Below are 26389 nucleotides of genomic sequence, written 5' to 3'. Positions count from 1 at the left end.
TTAGAATCACCCAGGGAGCTATAAAAAACTTGCTTCCCAGGCCACACTGAGAACAATGAAATTAGAATCTCTAGGGGTAGATAGCAGGCATCAATATTATTTTCAAGTCCCCCAGGTGATTCCAATGTGTGGTTAGGATTAAGAATCATTGCTACCGGTGAACTGAAAACCCTGGAAAATTCCATCCACCAAACTATGATTTGAGGATGAGCTCCCAAGCTGGACTGGCCTCAAGATATCAGGGAAACCTGAGTTTTTTGGCTACAAAGCCACAAAGACTAATGATACTTATTCAACGGACACTACTGAGCTCCAACTATATCCTGGGTCCTCTTCTAGGTATCTACAGATTGTTTCAAGAGCTATACTCCCAGAGTTCAAGTGGTTTACAAATTGGGTCTTAGCGAGGTTGGTCTCCGAATCAACCAACCAACCAGCTAGCATTTATTTAATACCCACTGTGTTCAAGGCTGACTCTGCAAAAGGTCCTAAGAAGTGTAAGGTGAAATTCCTGACCCCAGGAGTTTAAATCCTAAACGGCAAAGCCTAAGAATTTGTACACTGAAAAAAATACAACATGATATACAAAGGAGAAAGGAATATGCGATCAAACAATTAAAAATGACAGGGGTGCCTAGGTGGCTCAGTAGGCTACGTATCCGCCTTCGGCTCAGGTCATGATCCCAGGGTCCTGGGATCAAGCCCTGTGTCAGGCTCCCTGCTCAGTGGGGAGTCTGCCTCTCCCTCTCCTTCTGCCCCTCCCCCCATGCTTGCTCGCTTTCTCTCTCTCTCTCTCTCTGGCTCTCTCAAATAAATAAATAAAATCTTTAAGATTGAGAGAGAGAGAGAATGAGAGATAGAGAGCACGAGAGGGAAGAGGGTCAGAGGGAGAAGCAGACTCCCTGCTGAGCAGGGAGCCCGATGTGGGTCTCGATCCCGGGACTCCAGGATCATGACCTGAGCCGAAGGCAGTCGCTTAACCAACTGAGCCACCCAGGCACCCAATAAATAAAATCTTTAAAAAAAAATTCAAAATGACAAATACATATCAAACAACTACTTTGTGCCAGGCACTGTGTAATGTTAGAACAACAAAGATAGTATCCCTGTCCTCGAAATGCTTGGACTAGAAGTGGTTCCCGAAGTGGGGTCCCCCAGGCAGGAGCATCAGCATCATCTGGGAACTTATTAGAAATGCCCATTCTTCAGCCTCATCCCAACTGAATCAGAACCTTAGGAGGTAAGGCCCATCAATCTGTGTTTAAACAAGCCCTCCAGGTGATTCTGATGCCTCCTCAAGTTTAGGAACCACTAGTTTAGAGGACTAGTTAATGCTATAGGCATTGAGAAAGGGAAAACAGTTTCTTGGGTCAAGAGTTGATGAAAGGATTTGACTCCTAGCTCTGACATACTTCTTGGAACCTTAAGCAACTACTTTAACCACCTTATAGCTTCTGTTTTGTCAACTGTAAAGTAGTAATAAGTGGTAGTGGTAATGATGTCTATGATGTAGAGATATATTAGGAGAACCTAGGATAATGTGTAAAAGTCACCAGGACAATGCCTGGGGCCTAGTAAGTACTCAATAAATGATCTCCAGCACTAATAGTCATGGTCCAAGGGAGCTGTTGAGCAAATGAATGTTGACAGAATGGATGAAAGAATGAAAAAATTAATATATGATTGAGGGGGACTTGGATTTGGCAAGCCTAGAAAAGCAACAAAGAATAGGTACTTTCATTCAATGGGCAAATGAGGAGATTTTCAAGATAAGACATGGGCTTCTAAGACTGAGCAGTCAAAACACATGACAGATCTTGAGAGTGGCATCTTCTTGGCTCAGCTTGCAAAGCAATCCCAAGGAGGGTTTTCCTGCTCACAGCAGCCAGTGTTGCCTATGTACCTGGGCTCTGAAGTCAAACTGTCTGGGCTCAAGTACTTACTAGTTGAGTGGTCTTGGATGAGTCATTTAACCTCATTAAGCCTCAGTTTTATCTTCTGAAAAATGGGTATAATAATAGTACCAACAGTATACAGTTGTGAGAATTGAACATGATAACTTGCATAAAACAATTAGCTTGGTGCTTTAAATATAATGAGTGATCTCTACATATTAGCTCTTTGTGTCATGGCATGCAACTGGGTGCTACTGTGACCTCTGCTAAATTATGGCTGACTTGGATTTTCAAGCAGACCAGCATTGGTACACTCTAGCGCCAGATCCAAACAACACATGGCTGCTTGGTATCTTCATAATAGCTCCCAAGTACTGGGTGGCTGCTTACTTGCAGGTTGCATGCAGGGGCTGCTCATGTATAGATGCTGTACATGTGACCCCTGAGACACAGGTATCCTTGTGCCCATTTTACAGATGAAGAAACTAAAGTTTAGTGACTCATCAAAGTTACGCAACTATAAAGTGTCAAAGCCTGGATTCATGTTTAGCCCTAGTTCCAAACCCCATGGTCTTGCTACTATCATGAAATCAGCTCCAGACTTCCTCCAGAGGCTGCCTAAGGACCTTTCCCCAAATGGGGTTTACCCAGCAGCAGTGTCAGAGGGCCAGGCTCTTTCATGGTGTTGCTGTGTCCTACAACACATGAGAAGGGGATACAGCTCACAATTCTGAGTCTGAAAGAAGGAAGTCATAGATGGGCCGGGTACAGGATGGTGGACACTGCAGATCAGGCTCTTAGATTCCAAGACTGCTCCCTGCTTGCTAATAATGGTTCAATGTGTATACTGCATGTCTGTGTGTATACATACATCAAAAGGGAAAGGGTGGTGGGGGGTGGGGAGGCAATGAGTCTCCTTCCCAATTCAAGAATGGTTATCTCAGTCTCTGTTCACAGAATAAGCACAATGAAATGTAACACAAGACTCGCATCAGCTTTTAGAAACCAGTTTCTTCTTCTAAAAGAAGCATTTGGCCTACGAAACAACACAGCAAGATGAATCCCTCTTCTCTCCTCCCAGGCTATCTCCTTAAATGCCAAATTGTGGTCTTTCTTCTTCCCCCTAGATAGTAGCTGTGACTCTGCTAACAGCCAAGGAGATGTGGAGACCCACAACACCTCTTCCTGAGGATTTGAACTATGTCATGAATAAATGGAGAGAAGTACGGCTGGCCTCCTGTCTGCCCTTGAGAGCTTCTAAAGATTCCTGGAGTCTATTACCAACGTGAACTCCATCCTTCCACCCCCTTTGGTTCCACTGGTCCAGAAAGCTGTCTGAATGCTCTCAACCAGAACAAAGAGGACACAGCCCTTTGGAATTCTGAGTTTTTATAACAATTACTAACAATTCACTCTCCTTCAAATCTTATATTTACCTGCAAAGGGCCCTGTTACCTCCGACTGACCCCACCTGCCAAAAATATTACTGCGTTTTCATATTTATTGTCTTTGTGTTCCACAGTTGCCATGGTAGTAAAATTTACACTCAACAGTCTCACTGCCATTTTCAACTACAAATGGAATTAGTCTGCTCCCAGTTTGGTTCAGCAAAAAAAAAGGAATATGCATCCACTCTATACCAGGCCCTGTGCTAGGTATAAGGCCCGGGTACTGAGATGAATAAGAAAGAGATTTCTGTAAGATTTTGCTCCTTTACAAAAAAGACTTTTTGCTTCTCTCGTGATGAGATTCTTTTTATTATATTGTGGTAAAATATATATAGCATAAAATTTATAATTTTAACTATTTTTTAATTTAAATTCAATTAGCCAAGGTATAACTACATCAACAGTTTTTGATATAATGTTCAATGATTCATTAGTTGAATATAATACCCAGTGCTCATCATATCATAGGCCCTCATAAATTCCCATCACCCAGTTACCCCACCACCCCACCCACCTTCCTTTCCTCAACCCCCAGTTTGGTTACTGGAGTCAAGAGTCTCTCATGGTTTGGCTCCCTCTCTGATTTCTTCCCATTCAGTTTTCCTTCCCTTCTCCTGTGGTCCTCTGCACTATTTCTTATGTTCCACATTCAAGTGAAACTATATGATAATTGTCTTTCTCTGATTGACTTATTTCACTTAGCATAGTATCCTCTAGTTCCATCCATGTCAATGTAAATGGTAGATATTCATCCTTTCTAATTTTAACAATTTTCAAGTACATAGTTCATTAGTATTAAGTACATTCACAATATCGTACAACCATAACCACTATCTATTTCTGGATCTTTTTCATCACCCCAAACAGAAACTCTATACCCACTAAGCATTAACTTCCTATTTCCCACCCCACCCCACTCCCAGACCCTGGTAACCTCTAATCTACTTTCTGTCTCTATAAATTTGCCTATTCTGGATATTTCATGTAAGTGACATCATGCAATATTGGTCCTTTTGGGTCTAGCTTATTTTGCTTAACATAATATTTTCAAGGTTCATCCTTGTTGTAACATGTGTCAGAATTCTCCACTCCTTTTGAAGGCTGAATAACATTCCACTGTATGCATATATTATGTTTGCTTATTCATTCACCTGTTGATGGACACTTTGGTTCTTTCTACCTTTCGGCTACTGTGAATAATGCTGCAATAAATAGTGGCATAAATATTTGTCTGAGTTCCCCCTCTCTCAATTCTTTTCAGTGTAAACTTAGTGGAATTGCAGGATCATATAGTAATTCTATGTTTAACTTTTTGAGGGACTGCCACACTACTTTTCACGGAAATGATCTTACATTGTATTTTAATTTTTCTACATTCTCGCCAACACTTGTCACTTGCTGGGTTTTTGGTCTTTTGCTGTTTTGATTATAACCATCATAGTACGTGTGGTGTGGCTGTTTTCTGAAACAGCAAGTTGAAGAGGTAAGAAATGGCCTGGTCACCAGAGTATCACAGGTACACGTGGGTGCACTGAGTACAGCTTTGCCAAATGAATGAATGGGCTCTCCTGCTTACAGTCCGGTATATCACTCCTTTAGACCTGACATCCCATACAACTCCTTCCTGATTCTCCTGCTGACAGGATTTGAAACTTGCACAAGGAAGCACTGCTCTGCAAAAGAGACCCAGGCAGCAACTGAGATCAAAGTATCTCAGGGCTTTAATTCAGGACCATCTGCACCATCTTTCTCCATTTGTTTTCACATCTAGGAATCAGTAAAACTTACTGCTTTAGAATCAAGGAAGCTCACTTGGTAGAAGCTCAAAAATAAAGAAGACTATAAGCCATAGAGTGTGGTGGTTAAGAAACCAAAGCTATGGATCAAACAGACAGGCCTGAATTTCAGCTCTACTGTTTGTCACATGTGTGACCATGGGCAAACTATAAATCCTTTCTGTGCCTCAATTTGGCCCTAATCCTAGTCTTGTGAGGATTAAATGAAACAACAAGAAGCACTGAGCACAGTGCCTGACACAATGTGATGTTACTCTAGTATTAGTGCACAGACCCAAACTACTTCCCTGCCTCCATGTCAGTTACTTTCTCTAGTCTCCAAGAGCCCTGGGAAAGCAGAAGGGCTCTGGGATGAGGGCAGACTCATCAGCCTCCTAAAGACCTTCCAGGCTGCCTGGAAGGACTCAGAACACCCATCCAGATGGACAGCCGGGATTTAAGACGAGGACTCAGTCTTATTTCTTCATTTTGGAAAGTGTTTGGGGAGAGAGTGGGACCATTACCATGTGGCTCTCCTGCAAAGACACAAAGCCCACACCCCAAGAGGTCAGAAGGAACTTTCATAAAACCTACAGATGAGACTCAAGTTGAGTAGTTTTTCCAAAGAGAAGACGGACTGACAAAAATTCAGTAAGAACAGCAGGGCGCTTTACCATGTGGACCCAAGGGAAAACACAGAAGAAACGAGCCATGAGGCTAAGCAGGGTGGTATTTCATGCCGGCAGCACCATAATTCTTAAGTGAGTGGAAGGCAACACATTCAGCTTGGCCTGACAGGAAGTTTTATATGAAACTGAAGCATATTGAAAATATCAAAGTCCATGGAATGAAAAATAGCTCCTGAGCCTAATACTTGGCCTATAACTTAAAAGTTTTATTGGACATGGACACCTTCAAGCCAAAAGCCAAACCACTGGGGGTGAAAGAAGGACTATTCATTCCATAGCAGGACCCTGCAGGTGTGTGAGGAGCCATGGCTGTAACTGGAAAAAAAAAAAAAAAACAACGGACCCTATTTCTTGAGCACTGTGCTAGGTGCTTTACACACATGGTCTGAGTGATGTGGTATAGCAGGACCATGTGTTTGGGATATTAGCCCCATTTTTTGGAGGGAGAAACTGAGGTTCAAAGTTAGGAACTTGCTGAAGGTGAGAGAAGGAAAAATTTCTGTGACTTATATATCATTTATTAAGATGAACTCTACAAAATTACTACTATTCAACTTTTTCTATTAACAAGAATAGCAAGTCCATAGGGTTCCACCTAATACAGCACATTATCTATTAATTACTTACCTATTAATTATTTTATGTACAATAAATTGTATCACACATAAATGCCCTATTATATTGATTATAAAATGTCACCTATATATTTTATAACGTATATATATGAGGCAGAACGCTTAGTGGTTAAGGTGGATTCTTGACTCAGGCTGCATGGGAAACTTGACTCTGCCACTTACCAGCTATGGGACATTGAGTAGATAAGGTATCCTCTTAGTGCCTTTGTTCTTCATCTGTGTAACGAGCTAATAATAGTAGCAACCTCATAGAACTGTTGTAAAAAAGTAAGAAAACATAGCAATGTGCTAGAACAGTGCCTGGCACATATTACTTTAAGCAGTCATTGTGCATGCTGTTCACTAATTCTTTGCGACAAACCTTGGCAATGGTTAATGCTACCTTGGTTTCACAGTGGGAAGCCCGAGACTCGGAGATCTGCCCAGGATTATCCATCAGGTCTTTCTGAGTCTCAAGCCTTGCTGTTCCTTAGAAGCTGCCAGCTTCCTCTGGTGGTCTCTCTGGGCTCTCACTGCCATTTGGTGAAATAAGAGGTTGAGCCAGCTGATTCTGTGGTTCCTTCCAGCATCCTTGTGCAAGGGGGCTGTATCAAAGCAGCAACAGGAGCAGCAGAAATAACAGGATCAAATGCCTTCAGTTCCACTGAACACAGTATCCTTAGCCATGTGGCCAGAGCATTCTGTATTTAGAGTTCCAAATTTTTTTTCTTTTTCAGCTACTTCTTTCCAGAGTCCTCAGTACATTTCCTAATTAATCACTCCCACTTAATTTCCTAAAGCAATCACAGCCTCCCCGCAGGCAAGCAGCCTCATCTTAGGCAGAAGCACACACACCAGGTGGTCCCTCAGCTATGTGGGAGTGTGTGGAGCAGCCCTGGACACAGACCAAAGAGTGGCACAGACACAGGGGAAACGTAGCTTGGGAGCTACACTCAGGGGACACTGTTCCTATGCTGGTGATATGCGGTTTCCTGGTGAGCAAAAAGGACAGTGAGATTCGGTTCTCCAAGGAAACCCTAAGATGCAGAAGATATGGCTGGAGCATCCCAGGACGCAGGCAGACTCTACCAGCAGCTACTCTGTGATGGCAGAAAAGGCTATGCTGGCAAGGTAGGAGGCTCAGATTTCCCTCCCTCGCTTATTTGTTGTGTGAATTTGGACAAGAGTTTTCCTTTGGTTGAGCTTCAGTTTTCCCATCTTTAAAATGGGAACAGTAATATATACAACACAGTGTTGATATAAGGAAGGAAGCCACAAATACAACAATCTAGAGAAACCAGGTAGATGACATCAAGGAGGGAAGTTGGGCTAAGCAAAAGGAAAATAACATGATGCCAAATGGCACCTAACGTACAGTTGGAGTTACAACAAAGAATGTTGGGGACTGTGGTGCACTGGAGACATGCCTCATGAAAAAGCCAGCCAATTACTGCCATTGAGCCAAGCTGACCCCCCTATGGCCACGTTTACCAATTTTTAAAAAAGAAGCTAGAGGTAGATCTTTCTATGAATTCACCCAATCTTAAAATGTTGGCAAGAAACTGAAACGAAAAAGACCAATTATATGAGCCAATACCACGTGAGCCAAGTACAACACACTGGAAAGCTTGCTTTGGCCTACTGGCCACTGTTCGTGAACTCTGTCAATGTAACTATTAATTGAGACAATGTAATATATAAAGCACTTAGCCATGCACATAACACATAATAAACACTCAATAAATGGTAGCCAGTGGTTATTATTATTACTATTAACGTTTCTGTAACTCAGAACCCCCATCTGTAACAATGGATGTACGGATTCCTGATAGCTGTCTGGCTCACTGGCATTTGAGAAAATCTGTGAGGGCACTATAGAGATTAACCACTGTGCATTCACAACATTTATGCTGCTTTTTAATTTAAACCCACTTCACTGTAACTGGGCTAGAGGAGTGATTCTCAGCCAGAAAGGGTTTTGTCCCCCAAGGGACATTTGGCAATGTCTGGAGACATCTTTTGGTTGTCAGACTAGAGAGGGGCTGAGACTGGAGTCTAGTGGGTAGAGGTCAGGGATGCTGCTCAATATCTAAAGATGAACAGGACAACTCCCCACAACCAAAAAATGCCGAGCCCCAAATATCAATAGTACTTAGGTAGACAAACCCTGGGCTAAGATGGAAGTTTCCCTTTGCACCCTCTCTATAGAAAGCACTTTATAAAGATAGAGGTTTGGATAGGTTCCTACATGATAAGATACGGGAGAGGCTGTGGGGTAGAAGGAGAGGGGAGATGGCAGATGGGAGAAGTGAGATCTATAATTATCTTCTCTAAGAGGCTCAAGGCCCTGCTTTCTCTCTGCTTCCTATAGAATCTTTTCATCAGTGTCTTAACAACTGTCACATCAACATATTCCCTTGAAAAATTGTTGAAGCTGCACCCATTGGAAAATGGGCTCTGGGGAAACTGAGGACTTGAGAAATGAACTGCCTGAGCCAAGGTCACTCAGCAAGTTGCAGGACAGATCTGGCAGATCTCTTGGGTCCCGGTCCAGATCCCTCAGGAAGACATCACTCTATTTTGCTGTTGCCATGGTAATTATAAATCAATTTCATCTCTCATTAAAGCAGTTACTCCACAGAATGCTCTCACAAAGCATTGTTGAACTCGTCCTAGCTATTTCATGGATGTGATGGTAATCACGTTTTTGTATATTCTATAATTCTGGCTACATCTATGATTGGCCTTCACCTCAAATGGTATAAATGAGCAGGGTTATATTGCACTGTGCTTGTCATGCATGGCTCTGACTACTCCAAACAAAGAAAACTGTGCTAGAAGCAAAAGCAAGTGATTCTGGTTCACCTTAAAAAAGGAAAGGAAAGGAGAATGACTTTTATCAATCTCTCTATTACGCTAAGGGTTTTACATAATTTATATCATTTAATCTTCTCTATAATTTGAAGACTTTCTTTAGGTCAATTTTCTCAAAAGCTGCTGCACATTAGAAATACCTGGGAGCTTTATAAAATCACAACACCCAGGAAAGCACCCCAAAATCATTCAACAGAATCTCTGGGGTTGGAACCCAGGCACTGGTAATTTTAAAATCTCCCCAGGGGATTTTAAGGCACAGCCAAGTTTGGGAATCAAGGTTTCAGGACTCATTATCCTTATTTTACAATAATGCTGACATCCTAAGAGAAAAATGAACTTGCCTAAGGGTACCCAGCTGGTGAATGGTAAAACTGTGATTCAAACCCGGGTCTGCCTTTCTCCAAATGCCAGTCACAATCTTTTTCGTTATGCCACTTTCTTCCCAGAAGTTTGTTGTCTGTGGCTTTCTCAGAGTTATCTGGTGGCAAGTTTATAAACTTGAGCAAAAGGGAATTCCCTAGAAGGCTATCAGAAATTTCTGGACTCAAAGGGATTCTTAAGAACAGGTCTGGGGAGAAGGAAATCAGGCATTTCTTGTCGTTGCATAAGTGCTTAGCTGAAATGGCAAGCCATCATGTCCAATCTTTGCCCCTTTGGTCAAGATTCCATTTCCAGGGAGGAAACACCCGATGGACCTGACTTTGGGGCATGAGCTCATCTACTGACCAGGGTAGGGCAAGGCCCCTGATGACAAACCTGCCCAACTGTACCCTGTGGGTGCAGACGATACTTGGCTAGGAAGGAAGACTGAATCCTCAGCAGCCAAACACAGCACATGTCTATCGCGATGGAGGAAGTGCAGGACTTGGAAAAGCGGGAAGACCTAAGTCTCACAAGTACACTATGATCCTCAAGTAGAACTTAGCAGAAGACCAGAAGCCCATGAAACAGTCATTCAGAAGAAATACACCACCTGGGGATGTGGCCATGCTTGGCCTCAAAATCATTTGCAAAATATTGTGAGTTTGTGTATTTTTCTAAAGGACAAGGACAATTTATTTTATCAGCTTATCTAGACTTGTTAAAAAAAAAAAGGCTAAGGTTGGGGCTTTTGGGAGATCTTCAGGAAGAAAGGGAGGAGCTGCTCCTGGAGGAGCTGCTCCAGCCTCAGACCCCAGGAACTACCTGGAAAAAATGAAACTGGGTGTCCTGGTTGGCACCACACCCACAAAACTGGTACAGTTTAACATATCTGAACTAGGAACACGACGATTTCTTTAAAAGACCACAACAAAAACAGACACAAAGAGCTTGCATGTTGCCTGTAGTTACATGGCAGTAAAGGAGAAGACAGACCCAAAGAGAAAAGGACACACGTGGATGACTGAGCAAAATGGTTGTAACTGAAGGAAGCCAGGGGGCGTTCTGGGGTCAAGAGTCAACAGGGACAATTAAAACTCTACTTCACCTGTGTTCCGAAAGAACCCTGTCCCAAGCAGCTGGCCTGCACCCATGAGGAGCTCCTTGCCAAATGGCCAGTTCTCCATCCACGAATAGATCTTCCCAGATCTAGGCATCCACAGACCCCCAGCATGTATGGACTTGAGAAATGAGTCTATTATGAGTTATGAGTATTAAATAAATAATTGTTCAATGTATCAATTCATGGATGAGTCAATATATGAGAAAAAGACAAGCAATTTTAACTGTGGCTGTTCAATGTACAGGTGCTAGGTATTAAGCCCCGACTATGTGTTAGGGACTAAGCTAGAAGCCTTACACAATGTATTAATCATCCTTACAATAAACCTAAAATGTATATACTATTATATCCCTTTTACCCATCAAAGAGATGAAAGGACTTCTCTGTAGTCCCAGAGTAAGCGATGGGATTTGAAACCTGTCTGTCACCTTGAGCATCTGTGGGCTTGCCACAGTACCACAAGGCTTCACGATGTCCACTAGCAACAACCATGTGTTGGCCATTCTGCCTATATTATCCCTAATTCTTCCAACAGTCCTTGAGATAGGTATTAGTGTCTCCATGGTGCGGGGGTGGGGGATTGGGGGAGAAAGTTGAGTCTAGAAAGACGACTAATTTTCCAAAGCGCTCATTTTTGAACACAGATTTTTGAATCCAACTCTCTTTGCTTCAGGTTCCACTAAACCTCCTGCCTACTCAAATCAATTTACTTTTAAAAAATGTGTTGACTTAGTCTTATGTTCACAAGTCTGGTACTAAGCCCCTGTAGAGAAATGTATAGCTTCTGCCCTCAAGAAGCTTTTTATCTAGTTAAGAGATTAATTACACAGTATAGAAAACAACAGAATTATATGGCTGTAGAGGCTTTAAAACACGGCCATAATGGCTGCAAATTCTTTGGGACTTCTTTTGAGAGGTGATCCTCACCCTTGAATCTGGGCTAACTTGTGCTGCTTAGAACAATAAAATACAACAGAAGGGACACTTTGCTGCTTCTAAGCCTAGTTCCTAAAATGTCATGCAACCTCTCTGTTGTTTACTGGCACACTGTTTTTGGAGCTCTGAGCTTCCATGTAAGAAGTTAGAACACTTTAAGGCCACCATGCCGCAAGCAAGCTCAGGCCACATAGAGAGGTCACATGTAGGGGCTCTGGTCAACAATCCGAGCCAAGGCCAGCCTTCAAGTCAACCCAGCCTATTTCCCAGATGTGTGAGTGAACAGCCTGCAGATGATTCTAGCACCCAGCCATTCAGGTCTTCCCCCAGTCACTCCCACACTCTACAGCTGATGCCTCAGACGTTAAAAAGCCAAGACAAGCCATCCCATCTGAGTGATGTCCCAAATCCTGACTCAAAGAAGCATAGGGCAACAAGCAATGAAATGGGTGTTGCTTTACACCCCTAAGTTTTGGGGTGGTTTGTTAAGCAGCAATAAGTAATCAGAATAATGGCTTTTTGAGTGGTTATTTAGGGTTAGGCACTGTCTTCTAAGCTTGACATGTGTTACCTCATTTGAACCTGCCAGCAACCCAATGAAGCAGCTTACTATTAAAGAACATGCCCAAGATTATCTAGTTAGCTATGGCATTTGAGCCCAGGTCACGACAACTCCAGTATTGAGAACTCTACACCACTCTGCTATAGAGGAAAGGAAATTATGTCTGTGCCTGAAGTCTATAAAGCCCAAAGCCAATCAGTTTTAAGAAACACCAACTGCTATTTTTGAAACTAAACATCTTTTTCTTTCTTAATTTCAGAAGGCTAACTGTGGAGCGGAGCTAATTATTTGAGCCTTAATCAAGGACCAGCCACTCCCTGAAGCAGCTGTCCTGGCCATTCTATTGCTTCTAGAAAGTCCCTTGGGTTGGTTGGATATTGGCTCAGGTCTAAACCTCAATTCCCAGTCCCCAGAAGTGAGGCTGTATAGGGCTGAAAGGATCCTTGGAGATCATCCAGCCTATTCCCTTCATCCCCTTTAAAGATGAGGAAACTGAGGCCCAGAAAGGTCAAGTGACTTGTCCGAGGTCACATGGTATGTCAGAGGTACAGCCAGGTCTCCAAATTCCCATGCAAGCATTCTTTCCACTACACCATGCTGCAGTTGCTAAAAATTCCCCAGAGCTGCCTCCCTCGGCTCTCCTCTTGACAAAGCTGTTTCCCCCCCACACACAACTACACACAGTCACATTTGGCAAGAGGTGCTATCAGCCCCGCTTTGCTCGTGAAATGCTGTTTTGCAATGGGGCCTCTGTTCGTTAGCAACACAGACAAAGAAAACTGTAGTGCAGTCTTCTCAGAAGGAGATGTTTCTTGTTTTAAAGACGGGAAGAGAGGTTCCTGGCTGAATATGGCTTGAATCAGCATGCAGCTCCAGTTGGGAAAGAACACAGAGGAGATTTAGGTCTTTGCAAAATTTCTAGAACATACAAGGTGGGCACATGGCAGGAGGACGCTTATGGGAAATGTTTCAGAAAGTATTAAAATCTACGCCTAAACAGAGTAAACAGAGCAGATTGGTTACCATCTTGTGGTATGAAGTAATTAGAAGTGGGGGCACTAGACTCATTAAAAACTCCCATGAAGTAATTGGCCTTCCCATTTTGGATTCCTGCTCCAGACCTGGTTCCCAGCATTCAGTCCCTTGCAGTTTTCCTATCTGAGGTCTTCCCTTTCTAGACTCTAAACAAGCTACCTAGGTGCTTAGGGTCTTGAGGATATAACCTGCTATCCCAAGTCACCCATTCTGTACCTCTCCCCTCTGGCTCCACATTATTCCTTGTTTTTGTTTTGTTTTGTTTTTGTTTTTTGTACTAGATTTGGTCCCTCCTCTGTCTCCCTTGCTTCCTAGATTGGCAGAGACTTCCTAAGGCTGAGAGATCTTTACTCAGGACCAATGCTGTGAGCAAGGCCGAAATGAGAGGAGGCAAATTCTCAGGAGGGTAGCTCTTACCACAAAGCTGAGGTCGCCTCCTATGATTTCTCTAAGACACTTATCTGTGCAGGTGGGTTGGATCAGTGGGGAAGGGGTAGACCAGATGATCTCCAGAGATACCCCAAAAGCCTAAATATCTCTTGGTTAGGGAAGGAAATGGGGGGGGGGAGGGACAGAACTGAGTTCCATGGCAGAAATCCAGGACTTTTCAGCTGGCAGCAGATGGAAAGAAAAGTGCCAGCTTTTAGTAGGAGGAGATGGGTGCACACATTTTTTAGGGCTATTACAAGCCACAGGTCTTCCATTGCAAAGGTCCAGGTGAATGCTGTCTGAGAACCAACCTCCTGTACACATACACATCACGAGGTCCCAGGCACAAGATGGGATCTCCAACAAGAAACTGGGCTAAATCAAAGTTCTCGGACCCTTCCCCTCAAAGCTGAGTCTTGCACATAGCCCACTCCACTCGCAGGCAAACACCTGCACAAAGAGCACATTTCAGTGCAAAGCCCCCTGGTTCATTTTCCCCTGGGAAAATCCCTACCTGCTTGTTAAACCCAAGAGAGAAGAAAGGGAATTAACAGTGTCCAGTGGTCCAGTTACAGCCGCAAGCACCGGGGAGGGGAAGCTGGCTGCCCCGAGGAGGCCCCGTATCTCCTCATGGCCTGAAATGCTGCTGCACTCTGTGTCAGTGTTTATGAAATGCTTCTCAAATAAGGTCAGTGTTCTACACAGAGTTGGGGCTCTAATAAAATGCAGAACTTGTGCTGTTTGCCAACTAGCATGCAGAGGCATACTTGAATGCTTTCTTGGATACAATTGTTCTCAGATTAATATTTTCCCCATGAGTTTTTTTAATTCTACTTGTACTATTTTTTTATGACATGTGAGTTTTTCTGCATATTTGTATCCACCAAAAGGGATGAGTGGGACTTGCTTTCATCAGTGGTTCCTGAGGGCTTGGTGTCGCCTCCCTGATTGTTCTAGCATTTCCCCCGCCATCCCATCCTCTCTGAACCTAGCATGGTGGCCTTTGCCTTGTCAGTCACTTGGTGGGAAGCAACAGCCCAGACTGCATTCCATATTATTTTGAGCTATTCTAGTTATGAAGACATTTTGCTTGCTTTATTCGTCGTTGTTCCTGGCACATAGTAGGCACTCAATAAATAGCTCCTTTAAACATCTCCATCCTTCATACAGCTGTACCCCTATGTGGTTCTACTTTCTTGGAAACTGCCATTTCTTAATTACTCAGGAAAAAGTCCTCTAAACTTGCCCTGGTTGGGTTGCTGACTTGGCTGGTGAGGCACTTTATTTGCATTTGTAAAAGATGCACCTTAAGAAATGAAAAGGAAAACCTAGCAAGAGTCTGAAGGCATGGGTGACTTTGAACTCACTGAGTTTCCTCTTCTGAAAATGCACCCTGATCATCTTTCAGATACAGGATTTAGTGGTTAAAATCAGATATCGTGGGTGGGCTCATTAAAGTATTCGAAGAGCACTAAATTTAGGAGGCATCTGCAGACATTTGATCTCCTATAAAACTTGCTCAGCTCCATGGGAGAAGGGTTAGTCCTACCATTCTAAAGGTTACAGATGAGAAAACCGAGACTCAGACGACACTTGTACAAGGTCCCACAGTTAAAAGGAAAAGGGGGGGTGGTGGTGATGGAAACCAGGATTTGGCCTCAGTCTTTTTACTCATTTAAGGTTACATCAAATTGTTCTCCCCATTGGTTTCTCATTAATATCAGTTAGAAACCCCATATATATCACATGCCCTCCTTAATGCCCATCACCCAGGAGCATTGGGTGGTATATGCAACTGATGAATTACTGAACACTACACCTGAAACTAATGATGTACTATATGTTGGCTAATTGAATTTAAATTTAAAAAAGAAAAAAAAGAAATCGCATATATAAAACACTTATCTCTACCTACATTCTAGAGCTGGGCAGAGATGGGGAGGAGAATAAAGAATATCAGCAAAGTGCTAGATAGACCAGAAACTTCTGCACCACATTTCTGAACAGGACATCTCTTCAATGAAATCATCATTGCTGAGCTTTTCGATTGCAGAAAAATCTGCTCTATTCTCTGTTTGGGTTGAAGGGTACTCAGCAGCATGTTGTAAGTAACTTATCATGCACTGAGTCCAGCCCTGCAGCATCTCTACACTTCACCCTGGGCATCATAAAAAGGCTTCAGGTAGCCATGAAAAGGAAGTCTGAGATTGTTTCCGGGACACAACCACAAGCTGGGAGTCTCCAGTCTCCAGTGAAGGTCCAGGCCACAAAGAACCTCCTGAAATCCAATTCCAGGACCCAAGGCTTAGGTGGTGAATGTCCGAGTTCCGTGCCAAGGCTATGGAGAGCTACCTGGAGGGTAGGAGAGTGTGAGAAGGCAAGAAGCCAAGCTGGAAGTGTCAAGGCAGGGGCCAGGAGCAGCTTAAGTTCAAGGAGAGATGCACAAAATGCACAGGTCCATGGTTAAGCCCACATACCTCAGATCAGAAGAGGACCATGGACTCCACACCTTGTAGACCAGCCTGAGTCAGGGCATACACTAATTCTAGAGTCCAGGGGAGCAAGGAGTGGGTATGCCAGGTAGCAGACAGGAACTACAAGAACTAGGGAGGCCGAAAAACTCAAGAGGAAGTCAAGGTGGGTGGTTAAATGTGCTGGCTGAATTTCAGGAACCACAATCCACACCACTGCCAAAATGCTGACTGAATCAGGGGTCGAGAACCCAGACTGGCGTTTTGGACAAGAGGAGTCTAAGGCCACACAAGCAGTGATAAGACTGTGAAAAGTGGAGTCATATTTACTCCAGCCGGGATGCATCTTATATATGTCCTGTTCTACCAGGATCCGGTGTCAGGGTCGGGGATCCCAGGAAATCATGGCTGAGGGAAGTCAAGTGGTACATCTTAACTGGAAAGAAAGGCAATCCCTGCAAAAATGTCAGCAAATGCTTGTGGGGGGAAAATACTGGTCAAGAAGCCTTGTCAGAATTCTTCGTAGAGGGTTTATCCCTTCAAATCCAAAATAAAAGTATTAGCCACATAACGATGGTGATACTTTTCCTTGACCTCATGGTTTCTTCTCTAAACACCCTCGTTAGATGAAACTTCAAGTACAGTTTCTATTCATTTTAAATTGGGCTCAGGCTCTCTTTTGTTCAATGTAACCACGAACTTCTGCAGATCTGTACCACATTTCCATTACTCCCTATGGGAACCCTATTCATCCTTCAAGCTCCAATCTGAACGCTGCCTACTTCCCCAAACTGGACACGACAGCTCTACCACCAGCTGTCCAGGACACAGCACTGGCATTCCTCTCAGGATGCGTTGCATCAAACAGGTGCTCACTGTTTCAACTGGGACTCAGTTTTGTTGTTTTTTTTTCTCTCTTTCCTCCTTCTTATTTGAGAATCGGGTTTGGAAGACAAGAAGGGGGGCTGACTTGGAAGGCTTGTGGAGGAATGGCATGATCAGTGGGTGGGGCACAGGCCTGAGACCAGTCTGCCCAAATGAGCCCTGACTCTACTGCTCCAACCTGGGAAAGTTACTTCACCTCTCTTAGTTTTCTTATCTGTAAACTGAGGACAGCATGAGTTTCTGCCTTGCATGATTGTTAAGTGAGAGAACTTGTGTAAAGGAAGTGCGAGAGCAGTGCAGGCACAATGAGGGGCTTAATAAATAGCAGCTGCTGTGGCGACAGTGATTGGTGTCATCATTATCATTATTGTTTGGAAATTTGGGGAGAGCCCGTGCACCTCCATGCTTCCTTTCCCACCACATCCATTCCCAGCCCCACTCAAGCAAATGTGCTCTGGGCCAATGGGCACCCAAGACGTTAAAGGAAATCACTTTGCAAGAGTGAGGCTTCTCAGTGGAGCTCTGCTGCTGACAGAAGGGCCCAGAAGGCTACAGTACTTTACAGGAGAGGACATGCACACGCACATCCACACATATATACACATCACGTCACGTTCCATCCCGTGCTGGTGGGGCTCTGGCACCAGCCTAATAGGACAAGAATGAAGCTCAAGTCACAAAGGAAAGTGCAAAGAGAAACCAAGACTTTAGAAAACATTCAAAAACAGAGGAATTAAGCATTAATAGGAAATCATTCCAGAGAAAATATGAACAACAGAACCCCAGGGAAAGAAGATGCTACAGGCCAACAAGACCTCAACATTTCTATCCATCCCAGCCAGAAAGAACTGGACAATATATTCATGTCATCCACACCCCAGCCATTGAAAGACTTTAAACAAGCAGAGAGGACTCTGCTGATTATATTGACAACCTGGATAAAGATCCATAGGGCAAGCTCAGGAACCCTGCAGAGGGAATGGGGGGAGGAGTGGTAACATACTAGATGAGTGAATCAAAATAGAAAATGTTGCTGAAAAGCTGATGAAATTAAACTATTTGCCAAAATTTAATTAGGATAATGCAAAGTGTTGCACTTAGACTCCAAAAAGTCAACTGCACAAATCTGGGATGGAGAAAATAGGATCAACAGCAGGGAGGGCTGGGAGACACTGGGGATGCAATGAACAGCTGGGTGGAAATGAGCCAACCCAGGGGTGTGGCTGTCAGAAGTGAAAATGCCCCGTTACGATGTTGATAGAAGTCAAGATAGCAAGGGAGTGGAAGGATTCATTCTAACTAAGACAAGCAAAGAGGACTGGAACCTATTTGGAGGAAGACAAGTAGGAATGGGAAGAGGGCCTGTCTCAGAGTCTAACACACACAGAATAGTTGAGGCAATTATAAAAATTTATGGAAGAAAGAAGAAGACTAAGATAAGTGGGTAGTGAGAAACACGACAGCAGTAACATTTTTGAAATTCTACCATTTGGAAGAAGGATTATATTTGCTCTGTGTAACAACAGTCAGGGGGAGATAAGTTCAATCCCCAGGCAAAGAAAATTTTCTTGTTAAAACTGTTTTCTAAAATGGAATAAATTGCTTTAGGAAAAACTGAGTTCCTCCTCATTAGAAGTAATGCAGCAAAGGAGAATGGCCACTCTCTCCAAAATTATGTTGGTGGAAGATCAATCTGCACATGGTTAGAACCTGAACTAGAGGAACCCTTTCAACCCTGACAATCTATATTGTTTCAATCAGGCTCTGTCTTGAGCTTGCTCTGGACGGACGGCTATAGTCAGTAAGAATTATGAAGATAACCGTACTAAGAATACTTATGGAGGATGCGCTGTGATCCAGGCAGTCCATATGAGTAAATTCAATACTCACAGCATCCTATGAAGGGGGTAGTTTTATTATTCCCATTTTACAAATGAGAACACTGAGGTCACTCAGCTGGTAAGCGGAGAAACCAGGAGCAGCCCCATCTGGCTCTGATGTCTATGCCTTTATCCAAAGGTTGTGACTTTTCCCACCTCCCTATCCACTCACAATTGAGGACGTTTAATTACACACTCCTGATGAATGTTTCCCAGGGAATGGTGTATCAAATATAGTGCTGGCCACAGAACTACAAAGACCACAGTGAGTGGGAAGGAAAGGACAGCCTTTGGCAGACCAGCAATAGCAGTACTTATAAAACACAATCCAGGTCTTCAGAAAAGAGAAGCAAAAGATTCCCACTATGAGCGCTTCCCACCTGGGCAAGGCTGATTTAAATTTAAGGCTGGAGAATGATAAATAATGGAGAGCTTAGAAAACTCAACACCGTGCACCCTAGCAGGGTACCCTTTGCATCTATCCTATCTGGAAGTAGTAATGGTCCAGAAAAGTTCTCTGGAAAAGCCTCCATGCCTCGTTTTTTCCTTTTCAGCTGTTCTAAAAAGGGTTAAGACCACCTTACATAATGAGGGTGGAGCATACTAGTAAATACAGCTGTTTCAAGTAAAAGCAGTAACAGAGGCAGACACGGGAAGTCAGTAAAAGGTATTTAGGGAAAGACAGAAGGAATGAGCATTGAAAAAAAAAAGTCAGGGCCAAAAATTCCCCCATGAAAATCCAACCCCCCAAAATAAATAAATAAAATGCATTCCTTATTTAAATATACCACAAAGCAGCACGCCCATGGAAAAGATATAAACCACTTCAACCGTAATCCCCTTTTTATGGAACAGAGGCCAACCTGGGCTTAGCTGGAGAGGAGAGGGAGGGGAACAGGCACGAGCTGTGCCGAGCATAGCGTATGTGCAGGCGAGGAGCTTGCCTTGATGGGGCACATTTAGAGTGGGCATCTCAAACTTTCCAGCTGGATGGGGCCTGAGATGAAGAAATAGAAGAAACAGCCATGGTCACCACTATTAATAGTTGGTGGAGACCTAAGTGCCAGGTACTGTGTTAAGCACTTCCTGTTCATTATTTTATCTGATTCTCCCCTAGAGGAACATTTATGACGCACACTTTACAGGTAAATAGTAGCTGGAGAATCAAAGTGCCAGGCACTGTGCTGAGTGCATTACATGGTTTGTCCAGGGCCACATTCACAGCATGCCCACAGGGCCAGTGTGATTATCATCCCTGTATTACAGCTGTGGAAATACAGTACAAAGGGATTAAACGGACTACAGCCCAGAGGAGTGGGGTAATTCGCCCCCGGTGCAACAGCAGATTTGTAACAGAGCCAGAATTCAAACCAGAGCTGTCTATCTGCAGAGCCCACAGCCTGAACTAGTAGGCATGGGGTTCTGAAGCCTTGCCACAGCCCACCTAGTCCGTGCAAAAGATCCCATGGCTCTACCATTCTCATTTTCCGGGGAAGGAAGGACTCAGTGACAACAAACAGAACTGGAGAGAAACAAAATAACAATCACAATGCAAAAAAATGCAGAAATATACAAGACCCAGATGATGGGCAAAAGCAAAACTTAATAATGACCCTACAAATACATCAATTAATACAAGAAGAGCAGCAATCAAAAACCACAGAGAGCACAGGATGATGCTGATGAGTTGCTGATTAGAAAGGCCTACAGTTTAAGTGCGGGGGACTTCTAGCTCTTTTCATGGGCATGTGCACAGTAGGAGTTTTGCAAGGTTGCTAAGCAATGCTTGGCAACCAGACTCCAGAGTGGATCACTCATTAGGAGTCCTTGGTAACTCTAGTAAGGCAATAATTTTAGTTCATGAAAGCCAAATTTTAGAAACCCTTAATAACTCATGTAATAGGTTACTAGTAAGTCGCCCTTGGCCACACATACAAAATGCAAAACCATAATTCCCCATCTTTCACTTGTAAGAACTAATAAAAAACTTGTATTTTTGAGACTTACTCATTTAGTCAACACATACCAGTTGAAAACCTACTATGTGCCAGGCACTGGGGGAGAGGACCATACAGGGAAAACTATCAGGACTACACTAGAATTCTGCTTTCAGGAAAAGGAGGCCCAGCAAGGCAAAGCAATCTGTCCAGATGCACAGCACAGTGGAGGCAGGTGCGCTTAACTGCTCACGTCCAACCCATAGCTTCCCCCAGAGAGCACTGCGCTTCTCTGAGAGGCCACATCACCGTGGGTGGCTCAGAGAGGCCTCGCCATTCACCAAACTGCCCCTCATCTGCTGGGCTGGCTCCGAAGCTAGGAGTACCAGGATGCAGGGCTTGGCCGTGGAGCATCTTGGAAAGTCTCCCACTTGACCTGGAGACCTCTGCGGTCAAGTGAGGGAAAGCCTGTGACACGGTGTCGGTTTTTATTGGACCCAACCACCGGCGAAGCTTGCCATCATCTGGAGTGATGGAGAAAATTAAGTTACCACATTCTCACGTTTCAGCCTTTCGCCCGTTTTCCTTCGCAAACAGGAAATGTTTATTTAAATACAGCAGTCTCCAGCATGTTCCAGAGCCAAGTGAAAAACCAAAGATGTCCACTCTTGCCCCACTCCGCTGTTCAGGCCACCACCTCCCCGTGGGTGAGAAGTAGGCCTCTGCCTGCCTTTAGGCAGCGTGGGGAGAAGGGGCCCCTTGTGAGAGTTCATTTTCGTCCGCTCTTTTTCCAGGCTGAGATTGTGGTTGGAGAAGAATTACATCTGTGGGCTCCTTTTGTACTCAGAAGGGTAAATGCGACATCTGTTTACTCTGTGCTCCATGGTAAATGTTTTGTTTCAGGCACCACCATTCACTTCCTCTCCTCATGTCCTCTATCTTTGCTGCATGGATAATAAATTACACTGAATTCTCCCCTGCGTTTATTTAGCTTTCTTGTGGGTATCACCTCCTCATTGAGGGAAAAAAATTGTCAGTAGTTTATAAATGACGGAGAGTTTCTCTTTCTGTGTAATGTGCTGACATTATGGAGAAGAAGCTGGAACACAGACCCCCAACTCTGATACCAGCTTAATTATGAACAATATAACAAGCCCCATTCCGGGCCTGAAGCAAAGTCCAAATGGTGACCACATTATCCCCATGCAGATCTTCCTTAAAGGGTAGCATGAGCAGATGAGGCCTCAGAAGTCAAAAAACCCCCAGAGAAACAATGACACACATACACACATACATGCACACACACATGCACGCGCGCATGCGCGCACACCCACTCCTACAGAAAAGCCTCTCTGGGAGATCAAGTAGCAGGAATGCAAAAGGAAGAAAATGCTTCTCCTTTGTTATAAAACACAACATAAACATTAGAGATCAGGAAACTGGATTTTAGGAAGGTCCCGAGCATGTAGTGCCAATGCCGACAGACCGTATACCCTGTGGAGAAACGAGTCCTGGGGAGTTTCAAAGCCTCACTAAAGGAAGTTTCCTTCTTCTGTCCTCTGCTTCCATTCTTTAAGTCGAATTGCTGGTTTCTTCTGTATATGCAATGATTTTATATACAGTTACTGGAAGGCAGTAGAGGTTCAAGTAATGTTTGTTGAATGAATGAAGAAAGGATGAATGAGAAATTCCTCCCTAAAAAAAAAATCTGTTCCATAGCTTAGAAATGCCAAACACCCCCCCAAGAGTTTGCAGAACTCAAATGTTCCATCTGAGTTGACTGACAGAGGATGAGAGGTGGTGAAGGACTGTTGGTGGGCTGCTCCTAACCCCTGCAGCACTCCTGACCAAGCTTTCTTCTAAAGGTTGTCCCCTCTCCCGGGGGACGAAGAAGACCAGAATGAGGAGCCAGCCTTGGCAACCATGTCACCCCACGCACCCCAGCCAAAGGGGCACCAGTGACTGGAACCAAGGTAGATGAGACTCAGCTATTCCAAAGTACTTCCCACTCTGCGAATGCCTGCAAAAGACCATGACAGCAGCAGGGCGCCATGGGAATGCCCGGGACTCAGTCTCCACCCAGTTTCTCCAGTTGTAGAGCAGATGGGTAGCTCCAAGCTGCCTGGGTCTCCTGGGGAAGGTGGGTGGGTGGCATATTGGCTGCAGTGCTGTGCCTGCAGCTTTTGAAGACTTCCTACATGCCAGCAGGAGAAGGGCCCACTCCCCTTGGTTTCCCAAACATGTACCATGATTTTGAGGATGGAGGAGAGGTAGTCTCAAGACTCCAACCAGGAGAGCTAATGTCATAGCAAGCTGAATGTTGGCAGGGTACACCCGAAGCAGTAGCAAGAGCAGCCTATTCCCAAGCCCAGCCAGAACCCTCCCAGGACCATCTATTTAAAGATCTTGGCCCAAACTGACCCTTGTTCCAAAGATGGCTAGCAGAGTGGTAGATACCCAAAAATACCACTACAACAAATTTTTAACTGCTTTGTAAAATAGAAGGTCTGAATTAAGCTGTGGACACCTGGATTGTGGCCCCTTTATTGCCACTAACTTGCTGCATTACCTTGGGCAAGTCTTTTCAAATGCCTGAGCCTCCTTTCTACATATGTTAATGAAGGTTCAGCTCCAGTGCTCTAGAATTGCATGACCACACAGAATAATGAATGCACTTGAAAAAAAAATACGTTTTGAGCCACAGGAAACCTCTAGGAAAAAGGAAAGCAGTTCTATTGAGTCTCTGCCCAGGGACACATGGAGTTCGAGGAAGAGATGTAGAGTGACAGGAGGTGATCAAGAGGAATAACACACTGTAAGACAATTCTCTCAGTCTCATGCCACTATCTTCCAGCTTCAAGTCAAGAGGGCAGAATGGAAGACCCAGTGCACCCACCCCTAAGGTGCAAGGGCAAGGGAGACAGAGGGAGAGCAAGACACGAAGTGGATGACATTCACCCACTGCTGGGTTGCGTTCCCAGGCCGGTTCCAACCCCCTCCACCATTTCTCCCTCTTTCCTTACTCCCCAACTGTGGGCTGGAAAGAGCCCACCCTCGGAGTCCAAGTTTTGAATTTGGTCCGAGGATCAAAATGATAAATGTTTCCAAAACGTTGACATATGAAAAGTAAATATTTGGTTGCACAATTGGGGTTAAAACGAGGGTCAATCCACCCCACTCTCCAAACGCCTCTCCTCTCGCTGCCAAACCCAGGATCCGAGGCTGAGTGCGGTTTGTAAGATTATAGCGCTCGGTCTCATTTAAAGGGCTGTCAGCATTTCCATTCTCCGGCCCGTTTGGGGAGGCATTTATAACCGAGCCATAAAAAATTCACCCCGGCTGCAACTTGGCATCTACGAGGCTGCGCTCCAGGCAGGGCGGGTTTTGCAAGCACCCACTCAGAATTCGTTCGGTTCCTCAGAAGTTAGACCTTCACACACACTCTCAACTTCGCTCGCAAGGGCAGCCAGAAAGTGACTGGCCTTTTCTGATCTCCAAGCTGGTCACAGTCTCGGCCCTCTCGGGTTTCCGTTCCCTTACGCCCCACCACCTTTCAGCTTTCTCCTTCGCCCCCCTCCTAAATGTGCGCGGACCCCTCGCCCTTACCCTAAGACCTCACTGGCTGTAGTGTTCTTTCCTCCCCTCGCTTCCTGCCAGCCTTCTGCTGGAAGTGTCACCGGGCCCTGCGTCTGGAGCCTTCACCCCTGGAAAAGCACTGCTCTTTGCCCATCGCAGTGGTTTTCAAGACCTCTCTCCCTAGACCTACCCAACGCCAGAGACCCCCAACTCAGGGAATGAAGGATCCGACCCGGGCGAGGGTGACAGCGAGACTGCATCCAGTGCGGCCAAGGGGAAAGGAAAGATCTGGTGCCTGGGGGCCCCACTATGGACCCAGGAGGTGGCCCCGGTTGGGCGGGGCGGGGGTACTCACAGGCGCTCGGCGTTGCGGGGTATGCCCCGGGGAACCGCCCGGAGGCCCAGTCCGTGGCAGTCCACGTTGGCGGCAGAACAGGTACACTTGGTGGGGCAGGCGGCGGCTGGGGGCCCGCTCAGGACGCTCGCCAGCGCCAAGGCCAGCGCCAGGCGGGCGCGCACGGCGGCGCCGGCCCCTGTCCGCCCGGGGGCCATGGTGTGCAGGGGCCCGCGCCCAGAGGAGGCTGCCTCGGCGGGGCAAGACGCGCGGACCCCGGGGAAGCGCGCGCGGAGCCCAAGCGGCCTGGGGAGCGGGCGGCGGAGTTGGCGCGGAGGAGGAGCGAGCTCGGCGCTCAGGCGCACGGGGCGCGGGCGGAGCGGGGCGCGCCGGGCGGCGGCGGCGGCGGCGGCAGCAGCAGCAGCTCCATCCGCGGGGCTGGGGCTGCCCCGCTGCGCATCGCTCGGAGTGCCCAGGTACCGAGCGCCTCCTGGGCCCGCTGCCCCGCGGCCCGAGGCGTCGGCCAGGTCGGGGACCTGGGGGCGAGCGCAGTGGGGCACGGAGCCTAAGGAGGTCCGACTTGGGGCTGAGCTCGGGAGCGCGGCGGCGGCGGCGGCTGGGGCACGGGGCGGCCGGGTGAGCTGGCCGGCGCTCGCTCTCTCCATTCACTAAGCAGGGCAGACACCGGAGACGCGGGGCCCACCCCTCCCGCCCCCCCAAAAACGCCAGCTCCGCTTCCCATTGGCTGCGCCGCACGTCATGTCGACTAAGTTGGGAACTTTGCTGGAGCGACCGAGAACCCGGAGGGGAGGAGGCAGGAGATGAGGGAGAGGGAAGGAAAGGGGCTCGGCCAGCAGGGCCCCAGAATTGAGACCCATTCCCTCTTACGGAGCCAAGGATTGATCAGGCTGGTGGCACTTTTTCTTTATTATGGCACTGAGCTAGGCACTCTGCTCATAGTCTTTCCTGGGGTTCCAACACCGTCCCGCATCTGAATACCCCATTTTATAGATGAAACAAAGCTCAGAGAAGTGACTTGCCCGAGGCCACACAGCTGCTAGGTACCCCAAACCGCAGCACTCACATTCACTCATATTTTACACCACAGCCCATCGAAGCTGTGTCCTTCACTCATCTACAAAGATCCTCAAAGATCCTACCTCATCTTGGCAAAGATCCACAACTTCTTCCTATTGTATTTATACTAACGCATTTCACAGTCACACGTGTCACATAAAATGTTTGTCCATGTTGTTCAGGTCGCTGCTAGCAAACCCTACACGGAGGCCTGTCCTGCTTTGCCTAGATCCAATGCCGGCTGTGCTGCTAAAAGTAGTGATGGCGGGACTGGGACCCCTGGATTGACAGTGCTTCTGCTTCCTGACTGGGCGACTCTGGGCCAATCATGTCACCTCTGAGCCTCGGTTTCCTCAAAGCAAGGGGCCACAGCTCTGTCTGGGATCACCTCACTGGGTTGTTTGGAGCATCAAAGAAGAGAAAGTGTTTTTTGCACAACAGTCATTCGCATGTGAGACATCCCTTCTGCCCCCACAGCCTTCATTC

The 26389-nt window shown here is 45.7% G+C and overlaps 1 protein-coding gene across 1 annotated transcript in view; it reads right to left on the bottom strand.

The window, feature by feature from the left end:
• The window catches only part of SLIT3 (slit guidance ligand 3), a 592929-nt gene extending 567496 nt beyond the window's left edge, over positions 1 to 25433 (bottom strand). The window contains exon 1 of the mRNA XM_025867066.2: positions 24848 to 25433. Coding sequence (XP_025722851.1) covers positions 24848 to 25044 — 197 coding nt within the window. The 5' untranslated portion in view covers positions 25045 to 25433. The remainder of the gene's footprint in view (positions 1 to 24847) is intronic.
• Between the last annotated feature and the right edge of the window lie 956 nt (positions 25434 to 26389).

This window comes from Callorhinus ursinus, unplaced genomic scaffold (genome assembly GCF_003265705.2).
Source record: "Callorhinus ursinus isolate GAN/ISIS: 27379988/994484 unplaced genomic scaffold, GSC_fseal_2.0 scaffold3, whole genome shotgun sequence".
In the NCBI taxonomy this organism is placed as follows: Eukaryota; Metazoa; Chordata; class Mammalia; order Carnivora; family Otariidae; genus Callorhinus; species Callorhinus ursinus.
Note: the sequence above shows the minus strand (reverse complement) of the source record. Positions and strands in the feature narration are given on the sequence as shown.